General features: G+C 32.6%; 2 protein-coding genes across 2 annotated transcripts; both read right to left on the reverse strand.

Annotated features, from left to right (window-relative positions):
* Positions 1 to 185: 185 nt before the first annotated feature.
* On the reverse strand, positions 186 to 4871 carry LOC132726170 (uncharacterized). The gene is made up of 4 exons (XM_060711439.1): positions 4653 to 4871; positions 4414 to 4494; positions 4029 to 4136; positions 186 to 746 (listed from the first exon to the last, which is right to left on the reverse strand). Exons 1-4 carry the CDS (start codon positions 4743 to 4745, stop codon positions 201 to 203), a joined length of 828 nt encoding a protein of 275 aa, XP_060567422.1. The 5' UTR covers positions 4746 to 4871; the 3' UTR covers positions 186 to 200.
* Positions 4872 to 5375: 504 nt separating this feature from the next.
* LOC132726165 (uncharacterized) lies at positions 5376 to 13925 on the reverse strand. Its single transcript, XM_060711434.1, has 3 exons — positions 13801 to 13925; positions 5968 to 6211; positions 5376 to 5664 (listed from the first exon to the last, which is right to left on the reverse strand). The coding sequence occupies exons 2-3, from the start codon at positions 6189 to 6191 to the stop codon at positions 5556 to 5558; spliced, it is 333 nt and encodes a 110-aa protein (XP_060567417.1). The 5' UTR covers positions 6192 to 6211; positions 13801 to 13925; the 3' UTR covers positions 5376 to 5555.
* Positions 13926 to 18763: the final 4838 nt, after the last annotated feature.

Raw genomic sequence — 18763 nt, forward strand, 5'->3', positions numbered from 1 at the left:
TAATACACTGCTTTCTTTGTACTTCAGTTTTAGCCGTCGACCTCTGACTAACAACATTGATCGACTGATAGTTATACTTTTAATACGATGACATAAACTGTACCTTTACATACTTTATCTTCATTTTTATTGCTTACTATTAACTTGAAAACAAATGCACGCCTAAATTTCCTACATATACTATGTTTTGAAAGACAATGTTAAATGTCTGATGATTGAGTGGGATACCTTCGTGTGTGGCCATACTCCATAGCTGCACTTGTTCTTGATGGCATAAACATAGTTTTAGATTTGTTGTAGTGATGTTGCTTATGATTGTCCGGTTTCTGATAGGATTGTTGGTCACGATAGTTTACTTGATTTTCCTGTCTTGGTTGGTTTGAGAAATGTCTGTGGGTGTATGTGCCTGTTTGGGTGTTGTATCCACCTTTTCTTGTTTCAGCCGGAATAGGACGATCAGGTACATCACGAGGCTGATTATCACATCTTCCTTGAGCAACACCTTTGGAAAGAAGAGGACCGCCCTTATGAAGAAACATTGCTGGCCATACCATAAAGTCAACAAATTCTCCACGTATTGTAAAATCTTTGAATACGTTGGTATCAAATCTGTCTGTAAATTTTGCATCAAGCTCTAGTGGGGGATCTTGCACAGCGCACAAACATGCAATCTCTATGCATGCTGTAACATATTCTTGCAGTTCTTTTGAGTGATGTTTAGCCAGCTGCAATCTTGGTCGAACAACCTATAATAATTGAAAAATGTATCAATATGTTAACTCTTAACAGAGATCTTGTTCTAGTTTTTTATTTATCGTTATAAGATGAGTATACACTAAAATAAAACAACAACAACAACAAAATATATATCTTAATAAACTGTTTGTGAATTCGAATTTGCATGTAAGCTATTCATTTCATTAATGTTGAAATTTTTGCGTTTAAGAAATTAAATTACGATTTGAAATGCTGACATAATCAATTAAAGAATGTTCATTCAATACTGACTGATGATCAAATGAATCAATTTTGGGGAGGCTATCTCCCCAATGTTAATACCATTTGTCAAATCTTACTGCCGCGGTAATCAGTCAAAAAATAGTACCTTGATTTTTTTAAGCTGACTCATCAGCCATCACAGACATTTACAATATGAAAATATTTTCATTCTTTAACTTCATATCTGCAATTTGTAAATATAATAATTCTCTGAAAAATTCTTGATTTTTGTTTGTTTATTTTTTCAAAATCACTACTCCGTTACGTCATACTGCCGCGGTAATCAGGTTTAGGCATACGTACGTTGGTCATAAATAGTTCTGGTATGAAAACCCTTCTACATAATAACTTTATCAATACTTTTTTTAAAAAAAGCATAAATGAAAATTTATAGGTAAATGCTTTAATTAGTGGCAAATATTCTTTATTATTTTTGATAACAATTTTCCAATTACTACGCAGCGACCAACTGTTTATGACGGGTCATTAACTAGAACGTTGAACACCGTAGTCTCAATATCATGCATGTTCTTTTGTTGTTATAAACCATTTATAGTTCTTAATATTTTTTAATACAAATAATGGTAAACTGTCGCTTACATCAGAGACCTGGATCATGCTTGCGTGATAACTAAGGAAAACTAACTTATTAGTACACCTTAGGAGGCTGTACGCGGAAAACGCTCATAAACCGCTATATCATATAGCTGTTAGTAAATATGTTGCATACATTTAACTAAAAATTCACTGATGGGGATGAACATATAGGTTGAAAACATTATATTCTTAAACCATGTATCGCCGAAAAAAACTATTTAACTACAATATCCGTAAGGACTCTTCGACAAAATTTCACCACAAGATTACATTTTATATTAGCAAAATAAAAAAAGCAATAATTATATTTTCATATTACATAATTCATTAATCAAACTTTTAACATAAAAGTATCTTTTAAAAATATGTCTTGCAATTGACAGATCCCTACTCTGATCTTTTATTTGTATAGGAATAAATTTAAACATGTGCTCTTTTGTTTAGGAATATTTTGTAGTGAAAGTCTTAATATATCCACTAATCTCATAATTAGAATTAAACAGGGCAGGGATTTATACAACTAGTTGTTAAGTTATCTACGCTCATTTTAATCCCAATAGAAACATTCAAATATTTGGGGTAAAAAACATGACAGTACCTAGTAGTCGTTTACCCGGCGGTGATCTCATTAAACTGATTATAGATTCGAATAGAAAACACAAATAGAAACATGTGTTTCGGTACAACAAAAATCGGAAGTAAAGTGAAGAGTTAAATGACAGAAATATGTGGTCAAATATGTTTTAACAAGGAAAATAGTATTTCAGAGAAAGACGCAAAGATCAGTCTTCAATCAAATGAATGACCCCGTATTGTGTAATTAGAAAGTTTATTCAATTCTAGGGCAACGAATCATAATTTGATAGTCCATGTGTAATAAAATTTTCAATACAGATTATGAGATACATGAAAATATTACAGAATAAGAAGCTTAAAAAAAATATAATAAATAAAAAGAACTTACATGTATATGTTTGTGTTCTAAAAATAATTGGCGGCATAAGACGAATTTCGTATTCATTTTACAACACTTGAAAAATTACTACAGCAAATGTGTTTGTTTTTTGTTTTTGTTTTTTTTTCAACAAAAGTGTGTGTGTGTTTTAAGTTCATTTATACTCGGCGCCGGAATAACCATATGTCCAAGATTATAGCATCGGGGACGTCTTTTTCAAGCAGAATCTTCCTGGTAGCCCATTCTTCGTTCGTTAGTAGTAAAGGAGACGACAATACTGTCAAGGCATCAACTTCCTGACTGACGACAACAGAAACGGCATTTATTAGCACCAAACCTCCAGAGTAAGTTTCGACAGGTCAACCAATCACCTCTGGTACTTAAGATGACTTGACATTGACCTGCCGTGTGCCTTCTCCGCGACATGCATGCCTCTGGAGGGATTTGGAGAAGTTTCAATAAAAAAACTTCCAAAACACGCTATTTATAACACCATTCATAGCACTGACGCTTCGATGTTCTCATCTATTTGCGGGAAATGGTCGACAAGGAAAACCCTACATAATAACCGCACACTCTGTGAACAACAGATTTTCCGCAGTATATATTTCAAGCTAGTGAGGTTTAAAAATACATGTAGAATCTATCGATTAACTACCATAAGTTGGTTGAGTGTTGGCGGTAAAAAAGAAGATATAACTTCCTGATCAATTTTCACTTAGGTTGATTCAATTTTGAATAAGCTTTGCAGATATGTATTTTTTCAAGAAATATTTAGCTTTAATATTATCCGAAGCCGTCAAAGTCAGCGACGAGTAATGAAATGGGAATAATTTTCTGAAACGTGATTTTATTCGAGATTTGCTTCGGGAGAAGACAACTTTCTGTCCGTAGAGCATGAATATTAATACTCATCACAAGACAGTGGTGTCTTATTGATCTTAATTATGGTACATGTAAATAAGTATATTTTTTATGTTCAATAAAAATGTTGCATAACTTGCAGTTGTTATTATCATTCAATGATATTAAAATGACATAAAGTATTTATGATGAACAGTCCTAGAATATTTTGATAAGGAACCGTCAGTTGTAAAATGGTATTATGATCTTATAATGAACAGTCGTCATACTTGCTGGTATGTCATTTATAAATGGCAGTTTAGGTTTTTCAAAATTTGCATGATTAACAGTCCGAATGTAGACCTCAATGAAATGTTCTGGAATATTAACAAAATGAATAGTCAACCATATAAACCATATATATGAATGGTTGAACACAACAGTAAGGATAAATGGCGCAATGTGCATATCTTCTTATTTTGGTAATAATTGAAATAACAGCACATTTTAAGCAAAAAGAAAAGAAACTATAAGTCTGAAACATTTTGTCATAGCCTCCCCATCAGTACATTCAGTGCTTTGATTATTTCAAGTTAGCAAACACAGAGAGGGACTACTTATTAATTCATTATACCTTTACAACATCACGTATAACAAATGGGGCACGGTTCTTTCGGAATTCCTTTATTTCTTGTTTAAGCTGGTCTGATAAGACAACTTTGGTATTCGATAGTTCAGCTGCCTAAAACAAACAGACTAGCAATAATAAATGATATGCTACTAAAATATGTACCTCAATTACATACACTAAATATATTTCATTGTGGGTCAGTGAAATTATAATTTGAATTATAATGAACTCGCCAGAAATGATAGTAAAATTATGTGCAAATTCTGAAACCAGAAAAAATATCATGCTTATTTTAGAAAGTTTAATAAAGGATAGAACCGTTTTGTTGAGGGTTTTCGGGCTAAACAACTGACGTTAAAATGTAAACTGAATTTTATAATATTGATACCTCTGTCGGTAGTTCAATAGCTTTTTGGACCCTTTCGAAGAAATTTCTGCTCGAAAGTTCCTGACACGTAGCATATGCCATCTGCAAAACACAAGATCATATATATGATAATTCATATATAAATTGCGATAATAGGTAAATATATAATAGATATATTTTTTCAAAAAACAAAATGAAATATGGGTATAATTTATTTTGAAATATTTAACTAAGTACATAAAATCATGAATTTTGTTTACCATTAAAGTGTTTAATAATGTATGAATCACTTGTTTCTCTTCCATTTCCTGTTCTAAAATGTCAAACGCATCTGTCCATTGGTTGTCATACATCTCGGACAATTTCTCAGCCACTTTTGTAGGCCTGGTTTGGTCACTGAGATCAGTTATGTCCGCACTATTATCACGTAATAGAGACGACGCAACTTTACTTAGCCTGTCCAAAACATTTAAATAATTAAGATTGCACCGCAAACTGTAAATCAGTTTCCATCTTGTAAAATATTTAACAAAAAACAATGTTTAAAGAACAATACACTGCAACATTCAACGTGCACTTTTTATGAATTTTAATTCTTATACTTTTGCTTTATAAACATTGTGTATATCATTAAATATTTTTATACAGTATGTTTCAAACAAAAATGAAATGTTTAGTTCTCATTATCAATTAAAAACATTGATATAGATTGGTAATCACTTAATGTGATATCTCTAGCTGCACCGATAGTTTCTATACCTTGTGTAGACGTAGTTTTCTTTGTATATATTATTATTGTCATTGGTATTTTTCATTAGTATTATTATCTCTATTGGAAATGAAAGTAACGTAATTTTTTAAATATTTTTTTAAATGTAAGTTCCAATTTATTTTTATAATTTGTTTTGTAATGTCATAGAGAAGGTAAGCTCAAATCTAAGAGGCAAACTACAAATTAATATTTTGTAACATTTCTAATCTACATCTACAATTACAGCACCATTTAAAATGTAACTAGACTCCATTCTACTTTGTGAACGAAATAATTTCCGATTAGAAAAGTGGAATGCCAAAAATCACGGCTCCATTTGCAGGACAAACTGACAATTTTCAAACAATTTTCAAACATTTTCCAAAATTTATTTCAATCACATAATAAAAAATCACCTTTGTAGGGCATCATCTTTTAAGCGTACTTCCTCATGGAATCTCCGTTCCAGTTTGTCGTAACGTCTTTGAAGATCGTCCAGCGATTTAATGAGTTGCACATTGCTAAATATATGCAAGTTTTAGTTAAGCAATACGTAATTAAAACTAATGATAAATATTTAAGTAAACTAAGATTTGTAAAGATATAATTGAAAAATATAATTATTTGAATAGGCGAATGTCTGAAAATGAAATTTGTTTTTTGTTTTTTTGCCTGTGCGTGTTTTTTTCTTTTTTTGTTTTGTTTTTTTTTTTTTTTTTTTTTTTTTCATTAAGTATTGTTCATCAAGTTTTGTACATTTATTGTTATTATCATCATCATCATAAAAACATAACAAGCACATGTATTCAAATATGGCATCTTACTCCTGTTTGGTGTTCCGCTTGATATCCAACGTAGGTGTTTCTGCTTTTAATGGAATCTCAAATGATTTAACCAGTCTATGCTCCTGACTTACTTTGAATTGTACGTGAGTATCAAAACAACTTTGACACATTTCTTCTTCACAATGTAAACAGAACCGGTCTGTGTATGTCGATGATTTTTGTTTCAAGCATGGTTTACAAAGTTTCTTTCCTGATACCTCCATCTTTTAAAAGTCTATACGCCCTGCAAATATAAGTTAAATTTTACTAAGTACAAACTATTTTTAGCTTGTTATGATATTGTTTATTACATGCTTTAAAATGTATTCTTTGAAATATGAATATCATCTTGTTTTGTTCTTTTAACACAAATCGAATCGCTTCTAAATAACTGATGAAGGTTTTAACATTTTGCTTAGAAGTGTCATTATTATTTCGCATCAAATCTCTTATTTAAGAGAAATTATGTCGATTCAAGAATATATAGTGGGTGAACAGGTGAATAAGTTCACATTTTGCCATTATTCCTTCAGTGTTATAAATTACTTCACATGCACCACGGAAATTTCTATAAATATCCATAGGAAATTTCCAGTAACGTTCAATTCATAAAAAGAGTGGGACATACTCTTTATTGTTTAGGCTGATTTATATTGTGCCTTAAACATTTTGAATATCAACAGGTAGTCAATCAACTTGACAATGGATAATGTGCAGAATGTCACTTTAAAGGGTATAAAGCTATATATCTGCTTCAAAAATTATTGTTTGAATTAAAAAAAAATACTTCCAACATGTTTGTATGAAATAAACATGGTAGATAATTGCCTTCAAAGCGAATGACGCGTGCATAAAATAATTGCTTAACAAATGAAAGCCTACTTAAAATAGCAGAAAATATTTTGTTCCGGAACATTTTATTCTGTTTACATACAATATCCCACGTGTGTTAAATAACAGAAACATTCTATGTTACAACTTTTTCGGGAATCAACCATATAATAATGAAACGAATATAACTTTACTGTTGATAAATTTTATAAAACGTTTCATAAGATATAGATTTATACCCTTTAAATCTATTGTAATCAACAATTTTGATTCTACTGATAAGTTGTAAAATTAAAGCTTTGTTGCGTATTATACGACAAGAAAAAATAATATATTTCTTCTCATTTATATGCCATACCCGGTGTAAAACAGTAATAATGAGATATCTTCTAAAGCAGGATTGTACTCAAATTGTTGTTCTGTCACACTCTTACGTAAATGACAAATATAAAGTATAAATGAATTAATTTGATGAAAATAAAGTATAAAATAATCTAACAGGTTCATCAATACATCATTTATTTACATACAAAGAAATTTCCGGAAAAAAATAACTTTAATTCGGTCTTTCTATGAAAACGATATATTACACGTTTACATATTAACATTTTTACCCTAAATTGATCAATTCAATACAATTTATCTCAAAATACATCAGTATGAAGAACTGAAAGATACTTTACACTAACACCGTCATAATACTACTGCTTTAAATGAATTTGGTATCTTAAATACTTTGATATAACCTTTTAGTTTGATAACACTATCTAAGGCTACATTTAAACAATAGTATATTTATTTGCAATGTAACAGATTGAAATGTTAACAATCTGGCATTGTTGCCTTGAATGTAGGTTCTTAAGATTGTGTTATACTAAGGGACTGTTGCATAAATATCTAAAAGTCTCAAAAATTTCTCAATTAAATGAAAAAGAGAAAGTTAGTTCCAACAACCTCGTTCTCCTCGAAGTCTGAAAAAAATACCTTTAACCTTTAACTTGAGGTTGACTAGATCTTAACGGTAAAATCAGCTTCAAAACTTAAGAAAAGGAAGTCTAATGAAAAGTCAAAGATGATGATATTACCTAAATATATTAGGCACTTCTTGTTGTGTATTTTACTCTGTAAAGCATTGGAATATAGCAGGGCAGTGGTCAGGTCAAAGATCAAACTCTATTACATCCAAATAATCTAAGTGGGCCATAAAAGAAAGCAACATTTGGCTCAACTGACGGCAACGTGCCAATAACTTAAACAAGACCCATTTTAATAAGTACTTCGAACGCTTTGATAAACAATACACACATCAGTTAGAGGACATGCATATGCCTCTTTGACAGAGCCACTTTCCAAACCACGGAATATATGCCAAAACGAAGATAAATGTCTTCATTTCAAACCAGAACAATGTTTAAAGGGAAGGAACAGTGTGACTCACAAATCACCCCAGTCTCAAGTATCTGTATAAGAGTTAAGAAACAACATCGGCCTGGCTATTTAACACCGGTTCGGAGTTTTGATGCTTAGTAATTGATCAAGAAGGCCGTAGGCCTGAGTGGTTAATTTTTTCGCATCAAAACGACAAAACATGTGTTAAATAGCTGATATACACCTGTCAGGCCAATGTTATTTCGATTCTAACACGATAAAATAAGGAAGATCACTAATATTATTTTTCAGGCGGAAATAATTTCCGTTTAGTTGTTGATTTTCGTATAACGCTGTTCGATTTTTGCACCCTACTGTTGCAAAGATATAGAAATTATTAAACAAAAAAAATAAGAAAACAAATTATTTTATCACGTTTTCAACAATAAAAAAACTTACGTCATGTTGTGTTTACATAAGTGCCCATTTATCATTCTTGTATGTATGAAATAACGTCAGCTTGTTTATGAATGAGTTGTTTACTTAGGATGACGTCATTACGCTGCTTACGGATTTGTGCCGTTTTGTCAAAATATTTATAAACTGATATGGATCAAATTTGTGGCGTTAGTGTATGTAAGATATTATTTCGGTATTGTTTGAAAAGATTACTTAATCTCATGCTCGAAAAGAGTGGTTTAAACCAGATAACTGAAGAAAAGATGTATGCTGCTCTGCTCTATGAAGATCGTTGCTCTTGTATATCGACATAAAATGTTCAGATGATACATAAATGTCAACATTTTGTAACAATGTATCATGGTTGTGAGATTTGTCTTAACCACTTCTAAAAGGATCAATGATACAGAGAATATTTGCAATCTTAAGCAGGCAATATGTTTGCTAAGGAAACATTATGATATATCTCGCTGATATTTTGGTTTCGTTGACAGGAAATCGTGTTAAAAGAAGCTCTTAAAAGTGAACTTCACAACTCAAGGACTTATTTCTGTCAGGAGAATGACTGGCTTTGGTGTTATTTAATATAAAGAAGAGTTTGGTAATACAATATACGCACTTCCCGTGTTAATAAATGATACAGAGCATAGTTTGTCTTAAATAAGTGAAATATTCTAAAGTGGATAACTAGCACGTTGTTAAGCTTGTATTATTCATATCTTTTTTATCTCATATCCAAAGTAAAATGTAATTTATCATTATTTACACCCAAAACAAACACACGTCATTCTGTTACAAGAAAATTATCTCATTCGTGTTTTTGACAAATTGAAAGGAATACACACGCAAAATGTTCATTTCTTCGTTCATTATTCTGTAAATGTTCTCAAAATGAAAACACTTAACAGTCACAAGAACAAACTTTTCTCCTTATAAAGAAAAGAAAATGGTGGTTTCCTAACTTAAGCCATGTGGATCAGTTAAAAATAGTAGAGATCATCTAGATGTCTTACACACATCGGTATATATTTTTTTTATTTTATCCTTGTTTACATGTACTATACAACATTTAACGAAATTTCATTTAAAACAGTTGTAGTCGTTTTATGTACAGAGATTAAAATTTCCTTAAATACAGGCCACTAATTGGCATAGCTTTAAGGAAAGAAGAACAATTCAACAAACGACACTATCCATTACTAAAGTTTTTACAACACTTCGAATGGAAGTCAGATAGAAAAAAATGCGGCATTGCTAATCAGCTGATGTTTAAAGTAAACAAGCTGTTCTTGAAATATGGAAACTTTTCAAATTCAATGACATATAACTCGGAAACAAGGTCGGTCAATATCATTTTTAAATTGTTTTATGCTCTCCGAAGGGAGAGCATATAGTCGCCACCTTGTCCCACCGTCCGTCCGTCCGTCCGTTGTCTTGTTCGGAGCATAACTTGAAAACCCTTGGAGATTATTTGTTTAAACTTCACACAGTGGTAGAAGGCATTGAGGGGGGTGCAGTGTTAAAGAATCATAAATCTATTTTGCACGTTTTTTTAATTATCTCCCTTTATAGAAAATGTCTCGGACATAACTCTAAAACTAAGAGAACAGAGACATCAATATGAAACTTTGTAGGTAAATAGATCTCAATAGATAGATGTTCAGTGCACAAAAAGCATATCTCTTTTTTGCCTAATTTTAGAGTAATTGCCCTTTGTTCATTTTAACACCTTGAAGTTTTTCCGGAACATAACTCTGGATTATGAGAGATTTCAACATGAAATATTGTAGGTAGACAGATCTCATTGATTAGAAGTGCAGTGCTAAAGAACCATAAATTTGTCAAGCCTCGTTTTTGAATTATCTTCCCTTTAAGAAAAATATTGTCCAGGACATAGCTGTAAAACAATTAGAGGTATCAACATGAAACTTCGAAGGTAGGTAGATCTCAATTGGTAGATGTGCAATGTACAAGAACTTGAACTCCGCCAAGCAAAATTTTGTAGTTATTGCCCTTTGTTAATTTTTACATTTTGCATTTTGACCGGGACATTACTCGGAAACCATATGAGGTAACAACAAAAAACCGTGTAGGTTCGTAGATCGCATTGATTAGAGGTGCAGTAAAAAAAAAACAGTAAATCTTCCATGCCTAATTTTGGAATTATTACACTTTGCACTTTTTCCAGAGTGATAACTCAAGAGGTGTACTTTCCTGTGTACAAAACCAATTCGGGGATCATCACCCGGTTCAAACTGGGCTCTTGTTTCTTCAAGATACTATAATATTTCATATACGCTTAATAGAAGGGAAAATGATATTTTTGGTGTTTTTATTGTATTTTTTAGTTAAAGATGATCTTCAATTCAATATCAAAAGGATTCCGACGGTTAGAATGTAATAGAGCGCATAGTTATCGTCGGAAAATAGACAATATCACTAAGTGTATGTTACATCCTTTTTTAAATTTACGGAGGTAATATGACTCTCGTTCACACAGCTTGTACATTGTATACGACGCGTTACTCACCCCAAAATGACTCATACAGAAAGTAGTCCTCGAAGGGATAGCGGTTTTTTTATAAAACACCTTATACATGTACATTATATCTTTTCAAGTTATGAAAGATGGTTTACTTATTTAGCAGCGGTCTTGAATTGAAAATAGAATGTTTTAGTATTCATTCAAATATTTAAACTATTGGACTTTTACTTTCGGTCCAATGATGTACACAAATATTAAATCTTTTTCAACAAAATACAATAAACGAACAGATAAATAAAATATAATATTTTTACCTGTAGAAGATCTCATCAACGGCGCTTAAATTTAATTGTGTTTCGCCTACAATTGTGATTTTAAATCACTTCTAAGTTCAAGTCGCCATGTTAAGGTAACACACCACACTAATTGAAGCCACAGCTTCGAATGGCCAGATGGATTTCTTGGATATAGTGACTATTCTGGATTTAAATGACTGGTTGTCTTTAAAGTGCATTTTCAGCATGACCTCTATTATGATCATTGTCAAATTCGAAAGCAAGGTTAGAAATCACATGCTGTTAAATATAGATTTCAAGGCCACCATTTTTTGTAAACATTGCTATTACACAGCATGCTTTTGGTATAATCAAGTAATTTTACTTGGGGTACAAACTTTAAGCAATAGCAAAAATCTACAAGGCCAAGCACCTATTTCTTTTAGATATTTTGCATGTATATTTGGGTGGCTAAAGTGTTGACAGTGTTTCTGTAGCCCGTATATTTGCAGGTATTTTTTCCAGAGGGACGAAATGTGTTGTTTTGGGTCTCGGACCACTGTAGACGGAATGAATAGGACTTTTTAAATTGTCTGACAGTTGCACACAGGATAATTTCACTATAGATTTTCAATGTTATGGCATATATGTTCTAAACAAAATAAGTTTTCTTTATCAAGATTTTGTAGTTTTGGATCAAATTTATCAGTAAGACTAGTGTACACAACGCAGCTTGTAAGCAAACGCGGACATGAACCTCTCGCGTTTGTCGCCTATGATTTTGTGAGCATACATGTTTTACATGTCAGGTTCATAGGCACATGATTTTGAGACACTTTTATCCTATAGGTAGCTTTATACTTTTTCGGAATATAACGATTTATTCTCCACAAAGTATACTAACATACGGTTTAGAATTGTACTTTCAAAGGCAGTGGGGCGGCAAAAAAAATTTTGCAGATTTCTTTTGCTTGAATTTAAAACAATTAGAAAAGGGATTCATTTTCTGAAAAAAACCCCAACCTTTGCTACCCCGGGGGGGAAATTTTTTGTTTTTTTTTACACACAAATTTCTTTTAAAGGGGTTCAAAAACTTTCTTTTTTTTCTCTTTTTAAATTTTTTAAAATTTTTTTTCTCTATAAAAATTTTTTTTTTTTTTTTTTTTTTTTTTTTTTTTTTTTTTTTTTTTTTTTTTTTTTTTGAGATTCTATTGTATACCTGTTAAGTGGGAAGTCTCAAAACGGGATCAAAACTGCATATCTTGTTGTTGTTGTTGTTGTTGTTGTTTTTGTCGAACTGGTTGTTGTAAATATCACAAAATGTATAATACAATGAATTGCAATGCAATGTAAAATTAAATTTAATTTACACATGTCTTAATTTCTAAAAGCTATTACTATATGTGTTTACTCAATTGATAATATAGAGGTAGTATGTTAATTTTTGGGACAAACCTCGTACATTTTGAAACTCCTAGCATCCATCTTCCTCATAATGACACAAACTTGATACTCAAATAATAATATTTGTCCGTACCACCATAAAAGGTTTGGTGATTGTTTGCTGTTTTCATTTAATACAAAAGAGTCCGTCTGCATGATCGATATCCATATTCTCGTTAAAATATTGTCTTTCGAACAGCATTTTTTTATCGGTTAAGTATCTTTTAAACTATCGTTTTAATTATGCATCACCATAAATGTATGGGTGCCAATATTAAATTGTTCAGAGGATTTGCTTCAAGACTTGTCCGCAACAGATCTGTATCTCTGATCCCTTAGTCTGCATCAGTAGGACATGATATTGTTGAAATATGTCACTTATAAATTTACTCTATGTAACGGTTGCAAGTAGATTATGACCGATGGTCTGTTGCATAAGGCTTTCAATCGTATGGCAAGCAATTAGCAGCTAACTCGCGGACGCTGCCATCTTTATTACGTGATGTAATCCTAACAAATTTAAAAAAAGTGAAAATAGGTTTAAAAAAGCCGAAATGCAGAAAATCGGAGTTTAAGGTTAGATGAAAATAAAAAGGGTCGGACGGGAGAACGGAAAAGTGACAAATGTTTTTGACTAAATAACTAAGAAAAAACAAATAAGATCTTTGTAAACTAAATCATAAAAGACTATTTCAGAAATTCAGATTTTGCAGAATCATATCAAAGTAGCCACAGAAGTCCGTACAGAATGCATGTATGTAATCACTGAGCGTGGTTTTTAGATAATTTATAAACATTTTTACTGTTTTTATTTGTGGTTTTGTGTGGTTTTTTTGTTGTTGTTTTTTTCATTCAACTAATCTAATTCTTCAACCGTGTGATTATTTACTGCTTATAGTTTATTTGCGAAGAATAACATTCAGAGATTAGAACAGTTAAGATGCTTAAAGTTAATTTTTAAAGACAACTTACCTTTTTGATGGATTTAATTCAATATTGTACTGTAAGAATCAATCATTTCAAACACTTTAAATTTTGTTTTGTCAACATAACAGATCATTTCAAACGCGTGTGATACTACTAGTAATATCCATGTCAGTATTAAGTCATTTCTTATTGAAGCGTTAACAATTCTTATTGTTCAAATCTTTCTATTAACATTAGAATATACGTGTATTGACATAGATCCTTGTTTTTATAACCTTTGTACATATATATGATTTTTACAGTTTACTTACTATCTAAAGCTTAAGCGACTAGATCAATTATCAAGAACAAATTATTTTACACGAAAACAATACAACAAAAACATTATCGTTAAAGTTCATTAGTGGAATATACATATAAAATTTGTTAGAAGATTAATACATGCAATGGAAATGTAAGTGTTTCTGGAAAGGCCAAGCCAGTTTCCAATTACATGTATGTTACAATGTTTAACGAAAAATAGTTTTGTCTTTTTTAAATTAAATTTAAATAGTTTTTGTTAATAAAGCACTGCGTCGAGAAAACTTCTACATTTATTGAATTATTTGCAGTTGATAAAACACTGCGTCGAAAACTGCTGCCAATGAAAATCCTCAGTTAGAGGTAGTAAACTGTTTAATCTGTGTGTCGTTTAGTACCACTCATAAGCAACTGCAAATATAAAGAAACAAAAGCAGAAACAGAAATGTAGTAAACAATGTACAAATAGTTACAGTATGGTGAACGGTTGTTTACACGAAAAACGCACGCACGTTACACGCTATACGAACGAACGCTTTACCAAACGAAATACGCAGGATATACGCTAATCGAAATATGCTAAACGATATACGTACGCTAAAACGCACGCAAAATAAAAACGTTTCATAACGTTTAATAAAATATCGTAATTATAAAAGTTTTAAATACCTGTAGCTAGATGTTTAAGCGATTTGATTAGATGATAGCTAGACATGTATTTTAAACGGGTTTATGTTGGAGCTGAAATGGTACATGTAGTGGGAACAATGTTGCACTACTGTCATATCACATTACAAGTCTTGTAAGTCTTGTTTGTATTGGAATTACTGTCCTAACCAGGTAGGCATCAGTTAAAACATATTTCTTTTTAAATTTAATATCTGGCCCCTCTCTCATGGACAGTGCATACGATAAGTATAATTATGCAAATTTAAATGATTTACAAAACAACTTGAATAATGTAAAATAGTACTAAATCTAAACAGAAAATGACCTGTGCGTAGGAATGATTTGGCAGGTATCTGTAGTGAGCGCAGGTTTTTGCGCGGAGCTTCTAAATTGCTGCTTTGCAGCAGTATTTGTACTTGTGGAGTATGGGAATGCTGTAAATGATGGCACGGCCTGTCCGATGTAATTACATGTTTAACTTTTGGACAGCTTTACGTAATGACCTTATTTATGTTTTATTTATGTTATGGAGGGACACTGGTTCTCGGGCAGAGGCAATCCCACTACAGACTTCTTAAAGAGAAGGTGTATGTTTGCACTAAACTTCTGCACTAAAGTTTATAGTGGTTTACTAGTTGGTAATGGGACATTCGGACAATGGACATTTTCCTACCAGACACGTCGAACCAGATTTTGGAACACATCAAAACAGATTTCTGAACATTTCGGACCAGACATTTGGACACTTCGGAACATAAGTTGGACACTTCGGATCAAACGTTCAGATAATTTGGACCTTTCTATGGGATGTGTCGGACCAGATTAAAATATCAAGTTTTCGCCTGGTGCGTTGCGAAGCAAATGTACAACCACACCCGTTTAACTCACAACGAGTGAAAAATGTCCATCGGTTAAAATGTTGTGAGCAACTTCCGTTCCTCGTTGTGAGCACCCGTCTAGGACGTTTGACACGATAACAAGGTGAGTTTTTCATATTTTTTGAAGATTACAGACATTTATGTAAAAATATCGGAATGCAGTTAGCTAGCGATGTGTTTTCCGAGTATGCACATGTAAAGATATTGCCTATTGCTCGACAATTTGATGGAAATACCGTGCGACGCAGTCACTTGGGGTAGCTGGAAAACTGGAGACAACTTCTCTCCGGACCAAATTTAACATTGAAAAACGTCGATTTTGGTGAAGTTTTGTGCATTCTAACCTTAAACAGATGCCCACAAGTCTTCAGCGTAAATAATTACATGAAAGTCTTCATAGAAACGAAGATATACCCTTATTTGCTTTAATCCTCGTTGTGAGCACCATAACCTCGTTGTGAGCAAGACAAGCGCAGTGCGTGTCTGGTTTTAATATGTTCTTCAGATGGTGAAAAAGGGGGCGTCCGTGGCTAAGTGGTTAAGGTCGTTGACTTCAAACCACTTGCCCCTCACCTCTTTGGGTTCGAATCCCGACAGGGACTTTGGATTCTTTCATGTGAGGAAGCTATCCAGCTAGCTTACGGAACGTCGGTGGTTCTACTAATAAGAAATAATGCACGGAAGGGCACCTGAGGTCTTCCTCCACCAGTAAAGCTGGAACGTCGCCATATGACCTTTACTGTGTCTATGTGACGTAAAACCCAAAACAAACAAAAGATGGTGAAAATATAATTTTCAATCTACCAAAGCAATTAAAACGTTTTGCACAGCAGCATTCCTTTGCAAGACGTTGTTTATATCCCGAAGGGAGGCATATTAGTTTTGAACTGTCCGTCCGTCAGTCTGTCAATCCGTCCGAAAACTTTAACATTGGCCATAACTTCCTCATTAGTAAACTTATTTGATTCATATTTGAACACAACATCCCTTAGCACAAGACCTTCCTACGGGCCTGTATTTTTTCCTTGACCCCTGAATGGCCTTTACCTTGAAGGTCAAATTGTCCAAAAACATTCATAATGTCCTTATAAGTAAATCAATTTAATTCATAATTAGGCACAACACCTCTTTGGACAAGGCCTTCCAACTGCAGTACTATTCTTTTCAGTGATTGGACATGTGGTCGTTCAAGGAGAGACCGAAGCGAAGCATCAAGTATGTACTTGCCCTGGTCTGAAAAAGATTAGAACTACTAGAAAAACTGTCAGTGATGCATAAAAATCAAAAGAAAAGTTTTGGTCATGTCTCTTGCAAAAACATTCTTTTCAGTTAAACACACTGTAAAATTAGCTAACCCAAAATTGTACCAGTGGTGAAACACCTAAGAAGTCAAGAAGTTTTCTTAAAATGCCACTATATCATGATGAAAATGCTATTTAAATGTCAGCTTTCTAGGAAAGACAGTGCAACTAAAATCATGAAAAATGCTCGTGTACAGAGCAAACAAACGCTGAAAACTATTTGAATTTGTTATTATGCGACTATCGTTTTTCGCGGAGGATTACTTATTTTGTGTATTGTAACTTTTAACACTTCACTAGTATATTCTTAGCTTAATAGATAATGGTAAACAAAAAAACTACTTATACCTACAATTTTGCAGATGTTTTGCTGTTTGTGCAAATGGTGGTGAACTAATAAGAGGAGGTTAATTATGTATTTAATTGCATATACTTTGTATTGCCAGAGTTAATATAGAGGGCAGTCTGTGTGATATAAACATGCATGTATTTATCCTGATTTTTATTCATGTTAGACTGGCCAAATTATGTAGACAAAGAAGAACTATTGCAAAAGAGAAACTATTGTGCAAAAACGTTTTGATTGCTTTTGGTAGATTGAAAATTGTATTCTCCCCACTTGAATTGCATATTAAAACCAGACACGCACTGCGCTTGTCTTGCTCACAACGAGGTTATGGTGCTCACAACGAGGATTAAAGCAAAAAAGGGTTTATCTTCCTTTCTATGAAAACTTTCATGTAATAATTTACGGTGAAGTCTTGTGGGCATCTGTTTTAGGTTAGAATGCACTAAACGTCATCAGAATCGACGTTTTTCAATGTTAAATTTGGTCCGGAGCGAAGTTGTCTCCAGTTTTCCAGCTACCCCAAGTGACTGCGTCGCACGGTATTTTCATTAAATTGTCGACCAACAGGCAATATCTTTACATGTGCATACTCGGAAAACACATCGCTAGCTAACTGCATTCCGATATTTTTACATAAATGTCTGTAATCTTCAAAAATTATCAAAAACTCACCTTGTTTATCGTGTCACACGTCCTAGATGGGTGCTCACAACGAGGAACGGAAGTTGCTCACAACATTTTTACCGATGGACATTTTTCACTCGTTGTGAGTTAAACGGGCGTGACGACAATAGTTTGTAATTGATTTATGTTCAAAATCGTCTCCTGTCGGCTCGGTGAAGCGATGTCCGACCTAAACAAAAAGTGCATTTTTGCTTTAAAAATTCATCTGTTGTCGTACCAACTGGTCTAATAATGTACATATTTCGAAAGATAAATCATTTCTGAGTAGATTGCACCTTATTTGGTGAAATGGTGAAAGTTGTTTGACAATTAACAAAGATTTGGCAGGTAAAATAAGGCCTGGTTGTAGTTCCGTTGTCGAACCTTTCTACCTTTATTATATTTAAAGTATATATGGATGAAAATTTTAAAAACGACTTTTCTTTGTTGTTTTATTGAAAATAAGATATTTTAAAAATATTTTGAGTGAAAAAAATAATTTATTAGTGAAAAAAAAATATTTATAAAAATAAGTGGGCGTGGTCATGTACATGTATACTATCCAAGCCACGCACCGACTGCCTTTGCCTAAAATAGGGTTCGGACAGTCTTTGAAGAAACGTCAGAAGATGAACTGGTAAAAGCGGGGATAGTCTGACTAACATTTCATAATGTGTGACGAAGATATATTGGTACGCATATAAACACATGTTTGCTGGATTTAATATCAAAAATGTTGCAATTAAATGGTAATTAAGGTAGACCATGGGTGATGGGTCATGTTAAAATTACCAAAACAATTTCTGGTTCTACAATCAGTACCCTTAAATGAAGTAAAATACAGAATT

The sequence above is a fragment of the Ruditapes philippinarum genome, unplaced genomic scaffold, assembly GCF_026571515.1.
Source record: "Ruditapes philippinarum isolate M1 unplaced genomic scaffold, ASM2657151v2 ctg2011_1_1_1_1, whole genome shotgun sequence".
Classification (NCBI taxonomy): domain Eukaryota; kingdom Metazoa; phylum Mollusca; class Bivalvia; order Venerida; family Veneridae; genus Ruditapes; species Ruditapes philippinarum.

Coding starts and splice junctions, on each gene's coding strand:
- LOC132726170 (XM_060711439.1), bottom strand. CDS start 4,745: ATGTATGACAACCAATGGACAGATGCGTTTGACATTTTAGAACAGGAA. Junction 4,137..4,413: donor CTATTGAACTACCGACAGAG/GTATCAATATTA, acceptor TGTTTGTTTTAG/GCAGCTGAACTATCGAATAC. Junction 747..4,028: donor TTATACGTGATGTTGTAAAG/GTATAATGAATT, acceptor CAATTATTATAG/GTTGTTCGACCAAGATTGCA.
- LOC132726165 (XM_060711434.1), bottom strand. CDS start 6,191: ATGGAGGTATCAGGAAAGAAACTTTGTAAACCATGCTTGAAACAAAAA. Junction 5,665..5,967: donor AAGCGGAACACCAAACAGGA/GTAAGATGCCAT, acceptor GCATATATTTAG/CAATGTGCAACTCATTAAAT.